Here is a 21,281-nt window from a genome sequence, read left to right as displayed (position 1 = left end):
TTGAACTGTTGCACTGTTTGGTGTCTTAAATAAACATTTTATATATACGCAACAATAAGGTGCTTTAAAATACTCATTTATTTTGCCAACAAAATGTATATTTGGACTCACCAAAAGCATGTTTGCAAAACCAAAATACTTAAAGGACATAAAGTGCCTGCATATTACGAGTGCCTTAAATGTAATCTGTGTCAAAGATGTGAGCCCTGCAATTGAAGAACTTGTTTATTATTAGGTTAAGCCAGCAGGCATGGCAGCCCCGTCTGTGTTGAGGGCAGACGTAACACTAGTCACATGGCTGGTGTGGGCGGTCGTGGTTTATAGGGAAGTAGAAGACAGGGGAGTCCTGTGGACAGGGGTGCCCAGGAAAGGTGTGCCAGAGCTGGGTAGGTTCTGGTTCAGCTCCCTGGTCCTCTTCGTGATGACATCCAAGGGTGAGGTTTTGAGACAGAGGGATCTTCACCTGGACCAATATTTCTCGTCCCTGAGGGAAGTGATGGGGGATTTCATTTACATACCCACAAATAAACAGTTTCTCTACATCTGCAAAATCTTGGAAGCATCAGTGCCACTGCCAAATTACACCAAAGGCAAACAACTCTCAAGTGGTGATAATGTGTGGTTTGGTACAATACTACAGTGACTCTAGCTTGGTCCCAGATTTGTTTTTGCACTTGCCTATTCCAAAAGGTTTGGCATGACACTTGAGTGACAAGGAGCTGGCATGATGGAGCAGACAGGCTATGGATTCTTACCGAGCTCTTAGCTTACCTTTTCATCATTTATACACTGAATCTGGACATCGGGGTCATCTCCAATGACTGGGGCCAGAGCATGGTTGACTTTATCGTACTGAACAGATGGCAGAACAATACCGTAACTGAATTCAAGTTTCATTCTACTTCCCCATGTAAACTTAAGTTCAATGTTAATTGCCTTTTTTGTCATAAATAGGAAATTATTTGTCATGTTCTCAGAGTTTCTGTTTCTGATCTCAACCAAACAAGTTCACTTAAGTGGTTCTATTTTATAAGATCCTACTGAAAACCATTCTGCAAAAACACAATAATAGATAATTGAATTATAGCCTTCATATCCTTATTTGGATGTAGTGTCTCAGTCTGTACATGAAAGCATTGTAATTTAGCTTCTGTAAACACCACAATGCATGCCTATAGCTGTCTCTTAACCATTCCCCAAGGTGATAGTGACTACCTACTGGATAAGACTGGTTACAGGAGGGCTTTATGCCTGCGTCCTCCAAGGCTCTGAATAACAGGTGGAGAACAGGTAGCTTAGCCAGGATAAAAGCCGTCAAGAGGTTCGACTATGTGTAATGGTGAAACAGGCAGGTTAGGTTTGTGAATGTGAACAGTGGGGCTGACCGGTCAATATCGAAGCGCCCGCGTAGTTTCAGACATATCTGGAAGTAACGCAAGGGAGAGTTCATGCCCTCCACACAAGCAGCACAAGAGCCATGTTTGATCCATTCATCTTTCCTGTTGGAGAAACACAGGGACATTCAGTGACACGCTCTGCTATGCAGCTGTAACACATTTTATTCTGCAAACCGGAATACAGTAATATCTTTTATTCTGTGGGGACCTCTGAACCTTTCCAGTCAATCTAACAGAGAAAATAATGTTGTACAGTGCATTCGGAAAGTATTCAGACCCCTTGACTTTTTCCACATTTTGTTATGTTACAGCCTCATTCTAAAATGTATCAAATTATTTTTCCCATCTTCAATCAACACACAATACCCGATAATGACAAAGCGTAAACATGATTTTAGCAATTTTTGTAAATGTATTTTTATTTATTTTTTTACCTTATTTACATAAGTATTCAGACCTTTTGCTATGAGACTTGAAATTGAGCTCAGGTGCATCTTGTTTCCAGTGATCATCCTTGAGATGTTTCAACAACTTGATTGGAGTCCACCTGTGGTAAATTCAATTGGTTGGACATGATTTGGAAAGACACACACCTGTCTATATAAGGTCCCACAGTTGACAGTGCATGTCAGGGCAAAAACCAAGCCATGAGGTCGAAGGAATTGTCCGTAGAGCTCCGAGACAGGATTGTATCAAGGCACAGATCTGGGGAAGGGCACCAAAACATTTCTGCAGCATTGAAGGTCCCCAAGAACACAGTGGCCTCCATCATTCTTAAATTGAAGAAGTTTGGAACCACCAAGACTCTTCCTAGAGCTAGCCGCCCAGCCAAACTGATCAATCGAGTGAAAAGGGCCTTGGTCAGGGAGGTGACCAAGAACCCGATGGTCACTTTGACAGAGCTCCAGAGTTCCTCTGTGGAGATGGGAGAACTTTCCAGATGGCCAACCATCTCTGCAGCACTCCACCAATCAGGGCTTTATGGTGGGTAGAGTGGTCAGACAAGCCACTAAAGGACTCAGACCATGAGAAACAAGATTCTCTGATGATGAAACCAAGATAGAATTCTTTGGCCTGAATGCCAAGTGTCACATCTGGAGGAAACCTGGCACCATCCCTACGGTGAAGCATGGTAATGGTAGCATCATGCTGGGAGGATGTTTATCAGGGACTGCGAGACTAGTCAGGATTGAGGGAAAGATGAACAGAGCAAAGTACAGAGATATCCTTGATGAAAACCTGCTCCAGAGTGCTCAGGACCTCAGACTGGGGTGAAGGTTCACCTTCCAACGGGACAATGACCCTGAGCACACAGCCAAGACAACGCAGGAGTGGCATCGGGACAAGTCTCTGAATGTCCTTGAGTGGACCAGCCAGTGCCTGGACCTGAACCGATTTAATATCTCTGGAGAGACCTGAAAATAGCTGTGCAGCGACACTCCCCATCCAACCTGACAGAGCTTGAGAAGATTTGCAGAGAAGAATGGGGGAAACTCCCCAAATACAGGTGTGCCAAGCTTGTAGCGTCATACCCAAGAAGACACGAGGCTGTAATCGCTGCCAAAGGTGCTTCAGCCAAGTACTGAGTAAAGCGTCTGAATACTTATGTAAATGTGATATTTTTTTTCTTTTTTTTAATACACTAACACACCTGTTAGTGGTTTATCATTATGGGGTATTGTGTGTAGATTGATGAGGGGGGGGGACAATTTAATCAATTTTAGAATAAGGGTGTAACGTAACAAAATGTGGAAAAAGTGAAGGGGTCTGAATCATTTCTGAATGCACTGTATATTAGAGATGGGGGAACAGGTAGTGTAAAGGTTGAAGAAACAAATTTGGTAAGTAGACCTTTTACCTGGGGTTGGGGTAAATTTGAATTAAAGCCAGTCATTTCAGGAAGGAAACTGACATTCCAATTCAATAATTTAAAAAAAGGCCATTTCTTTTTAATGACTTCTCGATAAACTGAAAAGGAGAAGCTTTTTATGTGAAAAATGTACTTCCATTGAAAATTGACCCCCATCCTGCCTCTTACCAGAAGAGAAAACTGGATTGGGTCTTGAGTAGGGATGGCCAAAGTTGAGAGAGTTCGGGGTCCAGCTCCTGAAAGAAAGAGGAATGTCTTCTGAACACACAGATTCTTCATTGTCCTTCGATGGTGACTGTAACCAGAGACATGTTTTACCTTGAGGTCAGAGTGGAATATTGGCCAGCAGGAACAACATGTATGAGCTTTCGAAGGCCTAGGTCAAAAATCGAAAAATGATCAGATATGAATTGTCATTCTCATTCAGTTTATTAAGGTCAGTCAAAAGGTTTTATTCTGATAGGGAATGACAAAAATGAATGGGTATATATAATTCATTTAAACTCCAAACGTTTGTATTTTTACCATAGTCCATGGATAGTCCACGTCTGGATGTTTGGAGGTATTCTGCATTGTGATGAATTCTTTAGACCCTGTGCAGAGTTAGATTGAGTTAGAATAACAAGAATGGGTGATTGACGACGATGAGGATGATGAAGTGCTATGGAGAAGTGGTTGAACTCACCAAACAGAAACTCCCAGGCCACTGCAGAGTAAACTTCAAACACTGCCATGTACAGAACCTGGGAGAGATAGAAGGATTCTGTATTCTCATGCCCAAGACTATTTAATATTTCAACATAACAGTACATCACACTCACGATAGAGGCACATTTAGGCTGGGTTTCTGTACAGCACTTTGTGACATCAGCTGATGTAAGAAGGGCTTTATAAATTGATTTGATTGACATGCAACTATGCTTGTCCCAAAAGACAGTATTATAGTCAAAAATTAACAATGTACTATAGAAGTTGAAAATAACTCAACTTAAATGGAGAAGTCCAACTTCTGCACTTGATCGATCTACATTTCACTGTTGGATTGAAGTATTTACAACGCAAGATCCCAATCTTACTTTTCCTGCTGGTCTGCTGTCCAGTGGTCAGACTCCATGGTGACGGTAAGGACAGTCAGCAAGGCCACCATGAGCAGCACTGGTGAAAGCATATTGATGCTAGTCTAGGAGTGTGTGACCTAAATATATTGGCTACAATTGCATGTGAAAAAAAGTGTGAAGTATGTTGTTCTCATAAACACTAAAGAAACTGCCTACCAAGTCAATTCACAGAAATGTCATAACAAATGATGTGCTAACATCTTGTGTTAGATGCCAGTTGAAGAGGTATCATACATTTCACAGGTGCATGCCTTACTGTTGAGTCAGGGGTTGTCTACACTTTGCTAAATCTTACTATCTTTGTTTACGTCTCTAACTACAAACAAGTACAGCTAGAGCCATACACGTATGCCTACAAACACCAACAACATGTGCACAAGCCCTATAGAACAACTATAACAAATGTGTTTTGAGACTTACCAGAGAGAGTGAATGATCATGTGTGACTGATCTATAACGACAGTTCCCTGCTAATGAAAAATGCTAAACCAAAACACTCTGTTTGCCTGATCTCATGATCACAGCTGGGGAGAGGTGAGACAACAGACTCGGTTCCTCTTTCTGAGGACCTCAACACAGAAATGAAACTAAGAGTGTCTAGTTTTGAGACTCTTCTAGAATATTATTCACACAACTGGAAGATGGACGGTGTGCACTGAAAGCAAGTGAATACATTAGAATGATGCAAATACAGGAATGAGATCACCTAAGTACAAACTGTCAATGAGCAGCATACATTTTGCCCATAAAGAATTTCATTTGAATTCAAATAAACATATGTATATTTAATGATGTGTGAGAGCAGAAATCAATGTGAACAACGGCTACCAAAGAAGCAATTGTAGACCATTGGTGGGAAGGCTTGAGCAGAGTTTGGTCTCTCCTGGTGACCATAGTTTGGCTGGCATTCAGAAATGCTGCAATATGTGACTGCGCCCTTGAACAGGCCACGGCTAGACAAGCAGCAAGAGGCTTCACACTGAGTACAACCTCCACCATGAATCACCTACTGGTAAAAAATAACAATTTTTCCAAATGTTTCTTTTCTCTCTGCTGCCAGTAGTAATCTGAATCATATAAAGAGTTAAAATATTATTAATAGATTCTTGGATCTTATTTGGAAAGAGAACAGTTGGACTGACCTTTGTACAGCCTTTTATTAATGTGGAGAGTAGAAGGCAAAATCTGTAGCGATATCTGTTTCCTGATTACTTGTTGCTAAGTATCAAATAAATAAAAACAGTTCAGTATGTGTGGGGGATAAGTTAGACAGACTATGGCCTCAAATAACCTGTTGCGGGCCTCGTCTCTGCCCCGGTGGTCGACTGAGAGTAAGGCCAGCATATAAACCACTTTAGATAGTTAAACAAGAAGGGTGGTCCCAGAAGATTCTGATGTCATTCTAGAGAAATGCAGTTACAGAGATATATTACTATCTGTCTAGATGATCTCTCTGTGAGGTCGTATTGGACTCATATTGTCATTCAGATGAAAATGTAATACAAACTGGGTCTTATTGATCTTTTAAAATATGTAGTTTACAGGCTCCTTCTGAGAGGTCATATCCCTCTCACTTCTCGGCGAGGTGGAAAAATGCGATGGTATATTAGTCTTGTATATTTTTATTGATTCACATTTCCTCTATCGGTCCTTTATGGTTTCTCTAAGCAAACTGTGCCGTGTCCACATATAGCTTCCACATACGTACGCACACACGTATACACACACACATGGAATTCAGTCCAAGGGGAAGGGTTTAATGTTCCTCTCTCCCTCCAAAATATGTACTCTAATTGGTTGATGTCACAGGTTGAGTGGCAGTCATTGGCTGGCAGCAATGCCAGTTCTCGCCCCGCTGGTTCAGGCCCCCAATTTGACCTTGGTAGATATTACACTGTGGCACAGTTTTCTTAAAGGGACAGAACCCAAGTCAATAGAAGTATACGAAATGGTCTTCAATGAAATGGAAAGGTTTTTGCCTGTGATAGTAAAAAGTAGTAAGAGATTGACCTTAACTCCTGTTCTGAACATTTGAGATTTACTATGCAATCTGATACACGTCAAATCAGTTTTCTTGATCTTCTGATCTTGTGTGAAAATAATGTTCTATACACTGATCTTTACAGGAAACCTACTGATCGTAACAGTTTGTTGAGGGCTGACAGTTGTCACCCACTTCCCTTGAAAAATAGTTTGCCCTACAGCCAATTCTGTCGAATCAAAAGAATTTGCAAAAAACAATCAGATTTCGACAGAAATATGGCTGAGATGCAAAGAAAGTTCAAGGAGAGGGGGTACAAAAATGATCAGATTAATAATGCCATTGACAAAATTCAAATTCAAAACAAAACGAGACATGACCTTTTTCAAGGGCAGTCTCGCAAAAAGACGCATTCTTGCATTTTAACTACCCGCTATTCAAAGCGCTCTGAACAAATTAAGGGAATCGTTCACAAACATTGGCATATTCTTAAATCCGATGATAGTCTCGGTAATGTGTTTTCTGACCTTCCCTTGGTCGTATTTTCGCGGGGCAGAAATCTCCGAGACCAATTGGTACACTCTGATTTAACCCCCCAAGATATTCATGAACAACGTCTATTTGCGCCCCTATTGGATGGTAATTATAAGTGTAATGGCTGTGCCCAATGCAATGGCACTTATAAATGCAGATCCTTCAAACATCCACAAACAGGGACATCGATCCCAATCAAAGGTGTTATTACGTGCTCCACTAAGGCAGTTATTTATCTCATAACTTGTCCTTGTGGTAAAAATTATGTGGGTAAAACAAAGCGTGAATTAAAAGTACGTATCTCAGAGCATCGTAGCACCATTAGGTGCAAAAACTTGACCTACCCAGTTGCGGCCCACTTCTTGGAGGCAGGCCACTCGATTTCATCTTTGCGTTATATTGGCATCGAACATGTCACCCTCCCTAGGAGAGGGGGTGACCTTGATAATTTATTGTTAAGACGAGAGGCTGCTTGGATATTTAATTTAAAGACCCTTGCTCCCTTTGGTCTTAATGTGGACTTTGATCTGAAGCCATTCTTGTGATTGTTGTGTTTGTTGTGACTTTGCCATTGTGGTTGTTTGTAGGCTTGTGTGGTCTTTAGTGAGTCTATGATCGTATGCTATCCATTTGTATTAATTGTATGTTGCTCATTCTATGCCGTTTTAATATGAGTAATTAACCAATGATATTAGGCCACTGTTGGCCATGATTACAGACACCTGTGTGTCTTGACACTATATATAAACGAGTCATCCCGCAGTGTCTGTGATTGTACCCTGATGAAGACAGCTTGCCTGTCGAAACGTTGGTAATTAAATATTTTTGCATCTGAGCTCCTAGAGTGTGCGGCTCTCCTTTATTTTTCAAGTTTTCTACTCCGCTAGCCAGCACCTCGCCTACATAGGTGTGCGTTTCTTTTTCTTCTAGACAGGTTGAGTGGCAGTCATTGGCTGGCAGCAATGCCAGTTCTCGCCCCGCTGGTTCAGGCCCCCAATTTGACCTTGGTAGATATTACACTGTGGCACAGTTTTCTTAAAGGGACAGAACCCAAGTCAATACAAGTATACGAAATGGTCTTCAATGAAATGGAAAGGTTTTTGCCTGTGATAGTAAAAAGTAGTAAGAGATTGACCTCACAGAGAATGTTTACGTGATACCAAGATCAATAGATTAAAAACTTGAAAAGAGATGACTTTCTTTCAGAACACATGTCCCCAGTGATGAAATAGTCCTGTTACAATGAATAAACATAATGGGTCGGAACAAATGGTATGGGTTGACCCCGATTTTCAACAGATTATCTATTTGACAATAATGGTTAAATACCGGTATGCACTTGACAGTGTCCTTTTACAGAATATCTAAAGAATTTCGGTCTGATTTCATATTTCATTAGGAGTGACAGATTATCTGTCAAAGGAAGTTGAATCTCTACCTTGTTTACAGAGAAGGCTTTTGGTTGGTTTTTGTATCTTGGAGGATGTTGATTTAATCAAGCATATTTGATGTCTAGCATCACTTTGGATGGAAAGCGTATCTAAGATGCCAAAATTGTATATTCACTCAGAATGTCTTAAACATAGTGAAGAAGGTGATACACACTTCAAAGTCTGTGTAATTTTCCCCCTGCATGCTGTTGAAAGAAAAGAAAAAGGAACGTTTGCGACTCTCATTTTTCAGTGTATGCAAACCACTCAAAATGTCTAAAACAGAAGGGGGTACTTCCTCTCATAACCAAGACTGTATACTATTTCAACGGAGAGGGAAGTAAGAGTAACCCAAAGATTATTCCATAGCTCTTTCCTCTTACAAGAAACAACAGGCTAGTATCACATCCCTCTTAAAGTGAAAGGAGAAAAACAGGTGTTGAATCGAAAAAGTAAATGCTATTATCAAATGATTTATTCTACTAGAAACACTATGAAAACAGCACCTAGCCTCAGCCGCTCAGTCAGCATGTCCCATCAAGAATCCAACCAATTTGTTTTGCACATTTGGCCGTAAGGGATGCAAAGGAATGTTTTGGTATAAACCCTGTATTTTTAATCTAGCTTTCACATCCTTTGCTGGCACGGGGTAACATGGGTGATTTTGTGACTGTGGGATCCTTTCAGAAGCTGCCCCGGCTGGCTACCAGAGCCTTCAGCACAACAACCAAACAGATGAAGAACAAGGTGCCAGATCATCAGAAGATATTCCAGGTGAGCATGACATCGTTAGGACACCTGGATGAGAAACAATCCCAAACTAAGAAAACCAGAGGCGTCTTAATAACAGTGAATTTAGATGTGATTTTGGCAGCACAACCTTCATCAGTGTCTGCAGAACATGTTTAATCAAGTACTTTAGAGCAACATTGACCTGATTGGGATCTACTGTATGTGTCATGTTGCAAGCTTGATGAATTGCCTGAGAACCACCGTTGTTGGTTGGCACCTCAGAGGGGATAGTTGTACAGTTCTTCAGATTAATGGTCTGGAATGCAATTCAGTCTGGTTTCATCATCACATATCACAAAGTTATTTTTGGCTTACAATAAAAGCCTCCAATGATTCATGATCATGAATAGGTATTTGAACCCTGACTTTGGTTGCAGGCGGACAACGGCTTGCCAGTCCACATCAAGGGAGGGACCACTGATGTCCTTCTCTACCGTCTAACAATGACCATCACCCTCGCAGGTACACGTTACATTCCTCCGTCAACGCACTCTGTACATTTGGAGTATTGTGGTGCTGGTTTTCTATGCCGTATCACATATGTTCTAATCATTGTGTCTTTCTGTTCTTTTTAGGCACTGGATACTCCTTATTCTGGATTCTATGTGCCTGTCAGCCTAAGGGCAAATGAGGAAGCCCTGCTAATGCATGTGTTTATTGTTTGAATCAATTCCACTTTCTGAACTTCTTCTAATGTCATGGTACAATTTCTGTACAGAATAAATCTCTCCGTTATGCCTCTGTCTCAAGGAAAGCCTGAATGTCAGTGTGTGTAAATGTCAACCACTTAAGAAATATTTCCCTCTATCGCCCATGTGTTAATTCCCTTAACCTCATTGAAAATATCTATTCCTGCCACTCTGTATTCAATCAGAGAAATTATAAGGAACATTTCACAGGGGACAAGCTTTGGAAATATCCCTGTGTTACATGGCCGTAGATAGCAACAAGAGGTGTGACTATTTCAATCAGTAACATCAAAAAGCTAAATGTACTGACGCTTGAAATGTGAAAATCAGTTACAAAACAACACTCCACCCACCAACAGGGTTATTTCATTAAGATTCCATGTTTCTGACAAAAAAATGCATAGATTTGAGAAATACATTTTGGCACACATTAGGTCAATGCTATCCAGTCAGTCACAATCAGACCCTTTCATAACTCAGGGTCAAAATGTAGACATTAGTTTTGTTGGACTGTCATTCTCTCAAAATCAAATCTATTGAATCACAATTATAGCCAAGCTTAAGTTTCATTGCATTTTCTCCTCATAAGCAACTCAGTAAATGAATGATATCATTTACAAAAATATTTATTTGTAGAAATATTGTATCACTTTCATAGACATATGTATAGTTCTCATGTTCAGGGTAATGGGACAACGACTGCTACATCTAGAGACGTATTACAGTCGAGTGACCTTCAAGTATCAGTTTCCCTTCATAAAAGCTTATGTTTGCCCTTGTAAAAACGAACCCAATTTAAAATGTAGGTTCTGCAACAACAACAAATTATTAAATTATATTTTACTGTATTATATAAAAGCCGTTACTATGTAATTATACATTAGACCTATAGTGCAGTTATACTTTGGAACATGATCCCCATACTCCAGTATACAGTAAACATATTAAGATACAGCATATTAGTCAGTCATTTAAGGTATTTAGTGTTAGTCATCCAGATAAAAGAATCAGTAATATAGTAATATTTCCCTGCAGATGCCTTGTTTTTACCATGGAGGGATGAGTAGACACAAAGTGGGCTACATCTCTGTGAACGGTCAGTTGACCCAATGCAACCACTCTAGCTAGCGCAGGAAGCGAATGCTCATCTTGTGGTCGATGTTTACCTTCTCCAGGGACTGTAGGGAAAAAGAAAAGCCAAAGATAGACCGACGAATGGTGGAATTGGTATATTACATCACAATCAAATACAGCATTATGCAGCCACTGAATATGAGAGGAGAGGCAAAATACTGTCATCGTACAACGTACGGTATGCCGTTTGACTACAGAAATGGCCAACATAATTTTCTATGTGTATGACTTAGTATTCTGGTTGCACTGTGCTGCAATGGCCCATGTTGATATCTCATTGTTAGAGCGCTTCCCGGTGGTACCTTGCGGAACTCCTCAAAGGAGATGGCATCATCCTTGTCCAGATCAGCCTCCTGGATGGTGCGGTCGGCAATGCTCTCTAGCTGCTCCTCCGTCACCTGCATCTCCAGCATGGACCGCAGCACCTGTACATCCCAAACCCATTGGCGAATGGGCTTCATTCTATAGGTTCCTCAAATTCAAATCCCGACCTTGAAGCCAGTTCCACTGCTTGTTTCATTGTTCCCCTCTAATCAGGGACTGATTTAGACCTGGGACAACCGGTGGGTGCAATTCATTATCAGGTAGAACAGAAAACCAGCAGGATCCGGACCTCGTAGTGTAAGATTTGAATACATTTGGTATAGGGTGTAGGCATTTTAGCCATCAATTGCAGGGACATACAAGACCTGGTTTACAACAGAGAAACAATTTGCATTACTAACCATTGGTGGTATATTGTGTTGCTCACCATACAGAGTATAATTGTCAGTAAAGCCAACAGTTATTACAGACCTGTAGAAGCTCTGCTCTGGAGATTTTGCCATCCTTGTCCTGGTCATATAGTTGGAAAGCAACTGAAAGGAAAGAGAAAAATCAGGGCAGAACTGACTGAGTTGAATTTGATTGCTAAAATCTATTTTGAGTCAACCACAACAACAAAAAATATCTGCCAGAGGACTCACACTTGATTTTACTGGTCCTACTGTTGACAGGTTCAGGCATACTGGGATCTTTGGGACGTTTTTTGTCCTCAGGCCGGAAGTGGGCCAGGATCCTCACAAAGGAGTGGAAGTCCACCGTTTCCTGTCTGAGAGAAATATTATTTTAAGACCAGAATCCGCTTACATTCCAAAAGTACAGGGTACATGGACATTTTATAAAAATATAAATAAATTGGTGCACAGAATCAACTGAAGTTGAATAAATATTTAGTCTTGTTGATTGTGCTCTCTGTTGTTTTAAGGAGACCTACAAAAAGAATGGACTTTTTTATTACAGCGAAAATTGACATTAACCTTCACCTTACCATTTCATTGGGGAGGTTATCAAGTCAGCAATGTTACTCAAACATGGAAGAAATGTTGTTCTATACCCTGGAGAGAAGAAAGCCCCAATGATCCGATCCCCAATGGGGTTCATCGCCAACCCATTAATGGCTCCAAAGTCCTGTGGGCTTCACAGTAATGGGGATAAAACAAAGACAAGACATTCAGACATAAGTTATTCTGAAATGCACTGTTTTAGTCAACTCTATAAAGCTGACATGGTCCCACCACTTACCGGAGAAGGCCGGTCTTCTCCTTGTCCAATGCTTCGAAACGGTCATAAAGTCGAACAATGTGTGCAGGGGTGACTATGATAAAGAGAAAACAAGAGAACCATAGATTCATGCTATTAGTAATGGGGCAGGACAGTGGCACACCAAATAATTTAATCAATATATGCAATAACCATATAGAGGCCAGTTCATTGCTCTGGATACCACTCAAGCAAACACTCCATGAATTATTCAAGCATTTATAAAAGTAGCCTAAAGGCCAAATTATGAATTTTCCTACAACTTATCAAAGCCATATGTATTTGTCAATATAACTCTCTGTTCAAAGCTTAGACATCCAATACTGTATTTGGTTGGGTAAGACGCATACGTATTTTGGTCAGCCAAAGTTGCGCGCGCAATTTGCGCACCTGTCAAGCATCAATCTTATGGTTGCAAAAGCGATTAATAATTTGCACACATTTCAACATGTCTGCGCTTTAAAACTTTGATGAAAAAATACAACAGAAGCAAAAGAAAAACTGAGCTCCATACAGCTGTCACAATAACATCTATAATGAAATCCGTTATACGCCCACTCAAAGATTTGTCTTCGAATTTGGCATAAACTATGAAATCATTGTATAATCATGACAATCTCAATACAATTTTTATAGTAGCCTAAATTACAGTCCTACCCATCGGAGAACTTACAACCCGTTTCTTGCATTCATTCTTCGACGTTTGGAATTTTTGACAGGGTGGAGTTTGTCGAGCCCATTTACACAGAAAACAAAATCTGTTTCACTCGATAAATAAACGTCAGGTCCCGGAACTTCAAATTTTCCTGCTAACTTCCCATTGCCTATTGTTGAGAAATGATAAACGAGTGTAGCTATGAAATAAACGTTAATATCCTCGACTAGAGCAAGGGTTTATTGAACGTCAAGTCAGGCAGTTCAGGGCTATTGACAGACATCATATCTACCCAACGGCAGTTAAACCAAGGGGTTCAAATGACCAATGGGGTCGTGATTTATATGTTTTCAAGAACACACATTCAAAGTCAAAGTCTGTTCCTACAACAGATCTCCAAGAATGATATAGAATTTTATCAATAGCCTGGATATACTATCCAACATGGATAGCATTATATATAGCAAAGTGGATCTTTGATTAATATATTTGCATTATAGCTATATATTTTAAACGTAACCTTTATTTAACTAGGCAAGTCAGTTAAGAACAAATTCTTTGTTCTTGGCCAATTGTGCGCCGCCCTATGAGACTCCCAATCACGACCGGTTGTGATACAGCCTGGAATCAAACCAGGGTCTGTAGTGACACCTCTTGCACTGAGATGCAGCACATTAGACCGCTGCGCCACTCGGGAGCCCTTATATCATCCCTAATAGCTTGCTACCAACACTAATCCATTACATAATGGAATCTTTAACCTAATGATTATAATAGGCTACTAGCCTGTATGCTCCTGAGTAGCCTGACCATCACTATACTGTCCAATACAATGTATTACATGCAAATCAAACATGCTTTGCAGACGTTGTTATAGTGGTCCTTTGACACTAGATGGCACCATCCCTTTCAGATAGCAAGGAAACAGATGCAACTCCTTAGTAGGACAACGTGTGCATTGTGAGTAGTCTAGTTATAGTATGGGTCAGCTCTGACCGTTATCAGCTATCAGTTGGAAAGCTGGTTTGTGTATCATGAGTCAGTGAACTGCTCTGCATTTCCTGCATACTACTTTTTCAAAACCGTTAGATAATAGTCCATGGGACTCAAAAACTGTTCCTTCTGAATGAACCTGGTGCTATAAAATCCCGATCTACAATGGTGTTCAAAATGATTCATATTTATATAACTTCTAGGCAACAGGTTTCTACATCAACAAAATTAAGGGTCTTTCTCTTCATCAACAAAAACATACAATTTGTGCATTCTGGATCCTTGCTCCCGAGTGGTGCAGCGGTCTAAGGCACTGCATCTCAGTGCTAGAGGTGTCACTACAGACCCTGGTTTGATTCCAGGCTGTATCACAACCGGCCGTGATTGGGAGTCTCATAGGGCGGCGCACAATTGGCCCAGCGTCGTCTTGCCTAGTTCAATAAAGGATAAATAAAAATAGCTGATCATTTGTTAGCAACGGTTTGAATTTGTTTACATTACTGGCAGCTGTGATGCTTGCCTTGCTCATGTATTTAAATAGCACAAGACTTGAATCATTCTCTTTGCTGACCTTTACTTTTGAACCATTTGTGGGCTAGAAAGATTGCTGCCAACAACAAGAACATTTTAGTAGGCCTACTCACACCAAATGTCAACACTAATAACAAAACAAATCAATGCCTTTTTTCTGTCCACAAACATCTATCATAAATAAATATGTGTCCTTTGTAGCTGAATCATGTTTTTCTGGAAAAGAAAGGCATTTATAGGGCTGGATATGCAATGTGTTGTGTCTCACATAAAATAGACGTCAAATCCATCCACTCCGCTGCTGCTGTCATGTCCCAAACATAGTTTGGTATAATAATTCAGGTCACCTTCATTCAACCAAATAGTAGAGTAATAACACAAGTAAATATGAGAGATGTAACCAGGACGACTGACAAGATGTGAATGTCAAGCCCAGGGCTCCATGCCAAGGCAGCCAGACAGAAAATACCTCAGCCCTCATGATCACACACCCAAGTGCCAAAGAGAGACATTAGCAAGCTGCTCCCCATGTCTTGTTCTATCGTTAGTTGTTAACATACACCATATGTGGCGAGTCACTCACTCAGGAGCCACAGCACAAAGACACACTGGATGGAGCTGGACATTCCTTCCATATTGGAATTTACAGAGAGTTAGGAAGTACGAGTGACAGAGTGGTCCAATCAGTGCTCTCCGCTCAACGAGAGTGAGAAAGCTGGTGTTTTTCCTCTCCTTTGTTCAATTCCTCATTGGTGGCAGAGGTGAACATGCAGGGTGGTTCACTAGATGTTAACACGTCTGTCTCCTCCAGACTAGACACGCACGCACGCACGCACGCACACACACACACACAAGCACGCACAAAGAAGAAGTCAGACTCAAATTTAGCACAGTGTGCTGCTGTATAACATGCCCCAGATTGAGTCCTGGGCTTATAAAAATGTTTTTATTATTGTTACACAAGTAAGCAGCCTCTACATATGGCAGGCTCTTCGTTTTTAAGAGCTGGAATTTTTCCCAGATAACATCTCCCTTTTCACCATTTACAGTTTGTTTATCTTAATGGAGACCAGTAACTCAGAGCCCCCATTACTTTTTTCTCTCCCTATCAGATGTTGAACTATGTACAGTAATAAATCAAGAGTATTTCAAACGGTCAAAGGAGTGAGTTGCCTTCAGTATAACTTTGCAGAATCAAGAAAAGTTTTGTTGACCTAGCTGTAGTACAGTAAACTGAGCAGTCTGGACTCTTGACAGGCATGCATTGTTCTGTGCTGATAGTCGTTCACCACCGTATGTATAGATTCTTTCACAATGTTTATTCTATGATAGGAGATGATTCCATGTTTGTCTTTCATTTCTGTTCTATATTTCTTCTTTCCTATAATCCACACCTTTTGAATCTCACTTTCTGATACCAGCCAGCGAAGTGAAACTATCTAGACTCTTAGGTTCCGTTTCATGACATGTGCCACGGGTCACTGACAAGGTGACACAACACAAAGATTCAAATTTATTCCAGCCGTCTAGAAGTCACCCATGGGGAACTTTGTTTGGCCATTTGTTGCGTTTAACCTTCAAATGAATTAAGACGAATGGCTCTTTAATGGGCAAGGAATAACCAACAAGACAGGCTTTGATTGGAACCTGTCTGTCCAAAGCAACTTCTAACTGCAGAGAACAGATTAACAGAACAAGAGAGCATGACCGTGAAAAAAATAAAAAGATAAAAGCGGACTGAGGAAAGCCCACCTCTCTCGTTTTGAGTAATTTCCACAAACTTTCTATCGGGGCGGTTTTGTCCTTGGTGCCACAAGCAATGAAAGTGAAAGCATGTCAGAGGCTGGGTTGGGCAGTGCGCCAATTGGGTGAGAATGAAGCTTTGCTGGCTATTTGAACTTTGACCCCGCTCTGCCATGGATGATAAAAGACTTGTAAACACCATCCCCAGTCTGAGTGAATGGGAAGGTCAACCGTGTTCCATTCATCTCAAACTAAAGGCACCACAGGCAGAGAGCCCTCTCAGTCTGCCTGAACTGGAAAACTAGAACATTTTCAATTGTCCTGTATGTCATGGCAGGTTAAGCATAGAAATGATGCAGGACAAACAGGAAGCGCAGTTCAACGTTTAGTGTCATACCAGGTTGTCTGCCAGTTGTCTTCTTTACACCCCCTGCATTTCCTGAGAATTGAATAACAATGAGAGAAAAAATCAATATGTCTAAATTACAGGCTACCCTTTGATTAACCAAAATCAATAGCCAATATTAATATGGGTAAATAATAATGCATTATGCAAGAGGATGGCGCTCCACCAGGGTGCTCCACATCCTTTCCCTCTGTTGGTGGTCCTTGCTGGTGCCCTCACACATCTAGGCGCCATCCTTGGCCAACTCCCGCCATGCAACTTGAGCAGGGGACACCCGCTACGTCTCAAGTATGCTCAGCCGCAAACTGGGTCAATTAACCGTGGCTGGAGAGGGAGTCTGTTGACCTGTCTGTCTCCCCCCTCGTCTGTGCGGCTTGGACTGGGGCTGGGGCTGGGTGGGGGAGTGACTTGGAGCTGAGGAAGGGGTGTCCTGCTGGGCTGGGGCAGGCTGATAACGAAGGGAGAACATTCCGGGCCAGCGGGGTGCAGGAGAGACCAGACTCAATGCGACAGACACAGGAAATAACAGTGAGCGGGTGACGCTCTGCTACAACTACCTATCTCCAAAACCTCACCTCAGACACATCAGGGCCTTGTCTAAACAAGATTCCCTTTTACTTTCTTTACTTGAGGCCACACTCCAAGGTCACCAGGATACAGAGGACACTCCAAGGCCACCAGGATGCAGACCACACTCCAGGGCCACCAGGATACGGAGCACACTCCAAAACCACAACCATAACACACCATAACGATCCACCAGCTTGTCTTGGGACAGCATATCTAAACTACAATTTACAACAAACTAAATCCAAAACCCCATCCACCATCCTGAGGTCCATCAGACACCACCCTGTCCCCACAATGCACTGAGCAGTTCTGGCTAATTAATATTGCCATCCAGATGAAAAGGCAGCCATGGGAGGCACGAGTTGAGGCCGGGGGGTTCCTGGGGCTTTTAAGGAGACAACCCCCCGCCTCAACCTCCCTCAGCTAATGATTAAGGTTTAATCTAACAGAAGGGAGCTAAATGGAATGGTAGAGGGGCGCTGGGGCCACCAGGTGGGCAGGGAGGTGGCTCTCCAAGACCCAGGACTGGGACCCTGGGTGTTGAACACTGTGGAAGCCCTTTTAATCAAGACATGCCCTGGAGCATGGCCCATCTGTGACAGACAGGGCCCTCACTGAGGGGAGAGAGGAAGAGAGGAGAGGGAAGGAGAGGAGGAGAGAAGAGAGGAGAAAAACAAAATCAGTTTAACAAAATCCAAGATGGCAGCATGTCAAGTCGTTTGTTTGTGACTAGTACATTTTAACCTACTAATAATCTATTTATTTATGGTTGCGTAACTTCGTTGTTGCGTAGTGCAAACTATTTTATTTTTGCTGGTGTAAAGATCACGGGTCCTCCTCAACTCGGAACTTCATTACTTGAAGTTTACCAAAGTAACCCTATCTCTGGCTGGCCTGAGTTTCTCCTTCGTCCGCGGAGTGTCTTGTCCAAGCTGCTCCTTTTTGCTCTTCGCCTGGCTGTCAGTGGCAGCTCAACCCGTTCTCTCTATCGCCCTCAACACCCAATCTACTCACACGCGCAAACACTCACATTGACTACACGCTGTCCCTCTCTCCACTTACCTTCGTTGGCCTCTTGTTTTTTGGTCAGAGAAAATGACAATTTACGTGGTATTGCTTTGCGCACTGACTTTACTGAACTCTGGAGAAAACGAACATTGTCGCAGGGTGAGTACATCTGACAATGTACTCTCGCGTCCATTAGACATTTTGTCTGCAGGAACTCGCTCTTTTTCACTCGGTCCACTCGTCCAAGTGCCGATGCATTTGTGGCATGATGTGAACAGTACGAATTTGTGTCACTACCAAAGTCTAATGGTTTTAAATGACTGTTTTGTATTGTCTGGAAACTCACTTGTAGAATTCGCTTGCAGTAGGTCTCTTAAAAAAGAGAAGCCGTGCAAGGTTATTAAACAGAGGTGCTTAGTTATTCTTCTGTTGTTGATATCAGGTAACGTGCAACCTAACCCTGGCCCTGATATGCAATGTCTCCAAACCCCCTCTGATTTTAAATCAAGATCTGGTTTTGGTATTTTTCATTTAAATGTACGCAGCCTGTTGTCAAAAATTGATGGGGTTAGGATTTGGGCTAAATCAACTGATGCTGATGTAATTGTGTTTTCTGAAACCTGGCTCAGCAAGTCTATTTTTGATAAGGATATTTGTATAAGTGGTTACAATGTTTATCGCACAGATCGGGTTAAGAAAGGTGGGGGTGTGGCTATATATGTAAAATCTAAATTCCATGTAAGTGTGGCAAAGTCTGAAACTATTTGTAAACAGTTGGAATTTCTTGCTTTAAATATTGAGGTTTCAAAGGGCCTCTCTATAACTGTGATTGGCTGTTATAGACCCCCCTCTGCTCTTGGTGATGCATTTTCTTCTTTGACGCACCTTATGTCTAAACTTCTTTACAGTGAAATGATCTTGATTGGTGATCTCAACTGGTGTTGGTTAAAGCCGGTGTCTGATGATTTAAAAATGTTTTGTAATTCTATGAATCTTACCCAGTTGATTAATTCACCCACTCGCCCAAATCTTAAATGCCCAGATAAATCTACCCTGATTGATTTGATATTGACAAATGTTCCACATAAATATTCTGCGGTTGGTGTTTTTTGTAATGATTTAAGTGACCATTGTGCTGTTGTTGCTGTTAGAAATACTAAGGTTCCAAAGACAAATCCACGTTTTATTCGTAAGAGAAATTTGAAGTGTTTTAATGAGCAGGCTTTCTTTCATGATTTGTTTTATTTTGACTGGAGCAAGATTGAGCTTATCCCTGATGTGGAAACTGCCTGGAAATTCTTTCATGATGGGTTTTTCCAAATAGTAAACAAACATGCACCATTCCGCAGGTTCAGGGTTAAAGGGCGGGATAATCCATGGTTTTCTTCTGAGCTGTCTTGTATTATTCACGACCGTAATCTAGCCTGGGCTAAAGCAAGGAAATCTTGTTCTGATGCTGATTGGCTTATTTTTAGGCAGTTAAGAAACAAGTGTTCTTTTCTTCTCAGGAAGGCCAAGTCTGAATATTTTATGTCTGTTACCACTGATAACCTGAATGACCCTAGAAAGTTTTGGAATGCTATTAAGTCTATGTCTGGTAACAGTAATGTTAATGAATTACCGTCATGTGTTTTGAAGGACTCTGTTGCTATATATGACAAAACTGAAATGCTGAATTGTTTCAATGAGCACTTTGTATCATCTGGTAGGCTGTTTGATTTAGTGCCCTCTGTCTCTGTACAGCCCTGTGTGGATGAACCAGTGTCCTCTGTCTCTGTACAACCCTGTGTGGATGAACCAGTGAGAGCTGGTCAAACTTTTAGCTTTCTGCCATTCTCAGTGCAGGTGGTACATAAAGCCCTGAAATCCTTAGATCAAAGAAAGCCTGCAGGTCCTGATGTTTTGGATCCCTGCTTTTTAAATCTGGCAGCTGATTTCATAGCTGAACCACTTACATATCTGTTCAATCTAACCCTGGAATGTAATGAAATTCCAAAGATCTGGAAATCAGCATTTGTCCTACCACTTTTAAAAGGGGGAGATCCAACTCTTTTAAATAATTATAGGCCAATCTCAAAGCTGTCACCCCTGGTGAAAATACTTGAAACCCTTGTAAGTGAACAGCTAAAAGAGTTTTTATTTACTAACTCTATTTTATCAATGTACCAATCGGGCTTCAGGAAGAAGCATAGCACAATTACAGCAGCCATGAAGGTTTTAAATGATATCACTGAAGCCCTTGACAAAAAACAGCACTGTGTCTCACTTTTTATTGATCTCTCTAAGGCTTTTGATACAGTTGATCATGCTATACTGAGGCAGAGATTGTTGAGTGTAGGTCTTTCGGAGCATGCAGTTGCATGGTTTGCTAACTATCTGTCTGATAGAACTCAGTGCACTCAATTTGATGGGCTTATGTCTGTTAAATTGTCTGTCCTGAATGGTGTGCCCCAGGGCTCTGTACTTGGTCCTCTCTTATTCACTATTTATATAAATGATTTAGACAGAAATGTCCAAAATGCACAACTTCATTTTTATGCTGATGATACTGTTATTTACTGTTGTGCCTCATCTCTTACAAAAGCTTTCCAGAACTTGCAAACTGCTTTTTATACTGTTCAACATACCTTGTGTCAATTGAAGCTTATCCTCAATACTGACAAAACTAAACTAATGGTGTTTTCTAATGCAAGAAATAGACCTCTGAACCTTTCACCTGTTACTACCTGTCAGGGCAAGGAGATTGAGGTTGTAACCTCATACAAATATCTTGGAATTCTAATTGATGACGGCCTCTCTTTTAAATTGCATATTCAACAACTTACAAAAAAATTGAAGCTGAAATTGGG

At 41.2% G+C, this 21,281-nt stretch overlaps 3 protein-coding genes across 4 annotated transcripts; 1 reads left to right on the top strand and 2 right to left on the bottom strand.

Annotated features, from left to right (window-relative positions):
• Positions 1-66: 66 nt before the first annotated feature.
• On the bottom strand, positions 67-4,983 carry rnaset2l (ribonuclease T2, like). 2 transcript variants are annotated; one of them, XM_038973733.1, is made up of 10 exons: positions 4,806-4,983; positions 4,344-4,475; positions 3,953-4,010; positions 3,793-3,860; positions 3,586-3,643; positions 3,436-3,503; positions 1,386-1,499; positions 1,220-1,268; positions 772-852; positions 67-484 (listed from the first exon to the last, which is right to left on the bottom strand). In XM_038973733.1, the coding sequence occupies exons 2-10, from the start codon at positions 4,433-4,435 to the stop codon at positions 287-289; spliced, it is 786 nt and encodes a 261-aa protein (XP_038829661.1). In that variant the 5' UTR covers positions 4,436-4,475; positions 4,806-4,983; the 3' UTR covers positions 67-286. The 2 variants fall into 2 exon arrangements, with proteins under 2 accessions (XP_038829661.1, XP_038829662.1); XM_038973734.1 differs by having other exon boundaries at positions 4,344-4,422; positions 4,806-4,982.
• A 285-nt stretch (positions 4,984-5,268) lies between these two features.
• Positions 5,269-9,871, top strand: LOC120028962 (cytochrome c oxidase subunit 7A2, mitochondrial). The gene is made up of 4 exons (XM_038974242.1): positions 5,269-5,397; positions 9,018-9,104; positions 9,500-9,584; positions 9,698-9,871. The coding sequence occupies exons 1-4, from the start codon at positions 5,383-5,385 to the stop codon at positions 9,751-9,753; spliced, it is 243 nt and encodes an 80-aa protein (XP_038830170.1). The 5' UTR covers positions 5,269-5,382; the 3' UTR covers positions 9,754-9,871.
• Positions 9,872-10,167: 296 nt separating this feature from the next.
• On the bottom strand, positions 10,168-13,443 carry LOC120028961 (calcineurin B homologous protein 2-like). The gene is made up of 7 exons (XM_038974241.1): positions 13,200-13,443; positions 12,509-12,581; positions 12,321-12,401; positions 11,911-12,035; positions 11,741-11,802; positions 11,248-11,370; positions 10,168-10,989 (listed from the first exon to the last, which is right to left on the bottom strand). Exons 1-7 carry the CDS (start codon positions 13,213-13,215, stop codon positions 10,936-10,938), a joined length of 534 nt encoding a protein of 177 aa, XP_038830169.1. The 5' UTR covers positions 13,216-13,443; the 3' UTR covers positions 10,168-10,935.
• Positions 13,444-21,281: the final 7,838 nt, after the last annotated feature.

Source organism: Salvelinus namaycush, chromosome 34 (assembly GCF_016432855.1).
Source record: "Salvelinus namaycush isolate Seneca chromosome 34, SaNama_1.0, whole genome shotgun sequence".
Lineage (NCBI taxonomy): Eukaryota > Metazoa > Chordata > Actinopteri > Salmoniformes > Salmonidae > Salvelinus > Salvelinus namaycush.
Note: the sequence above shows the minus strand (reverse complement) of the source record. Positions and strands in the feature narration are given on the sequence as shown.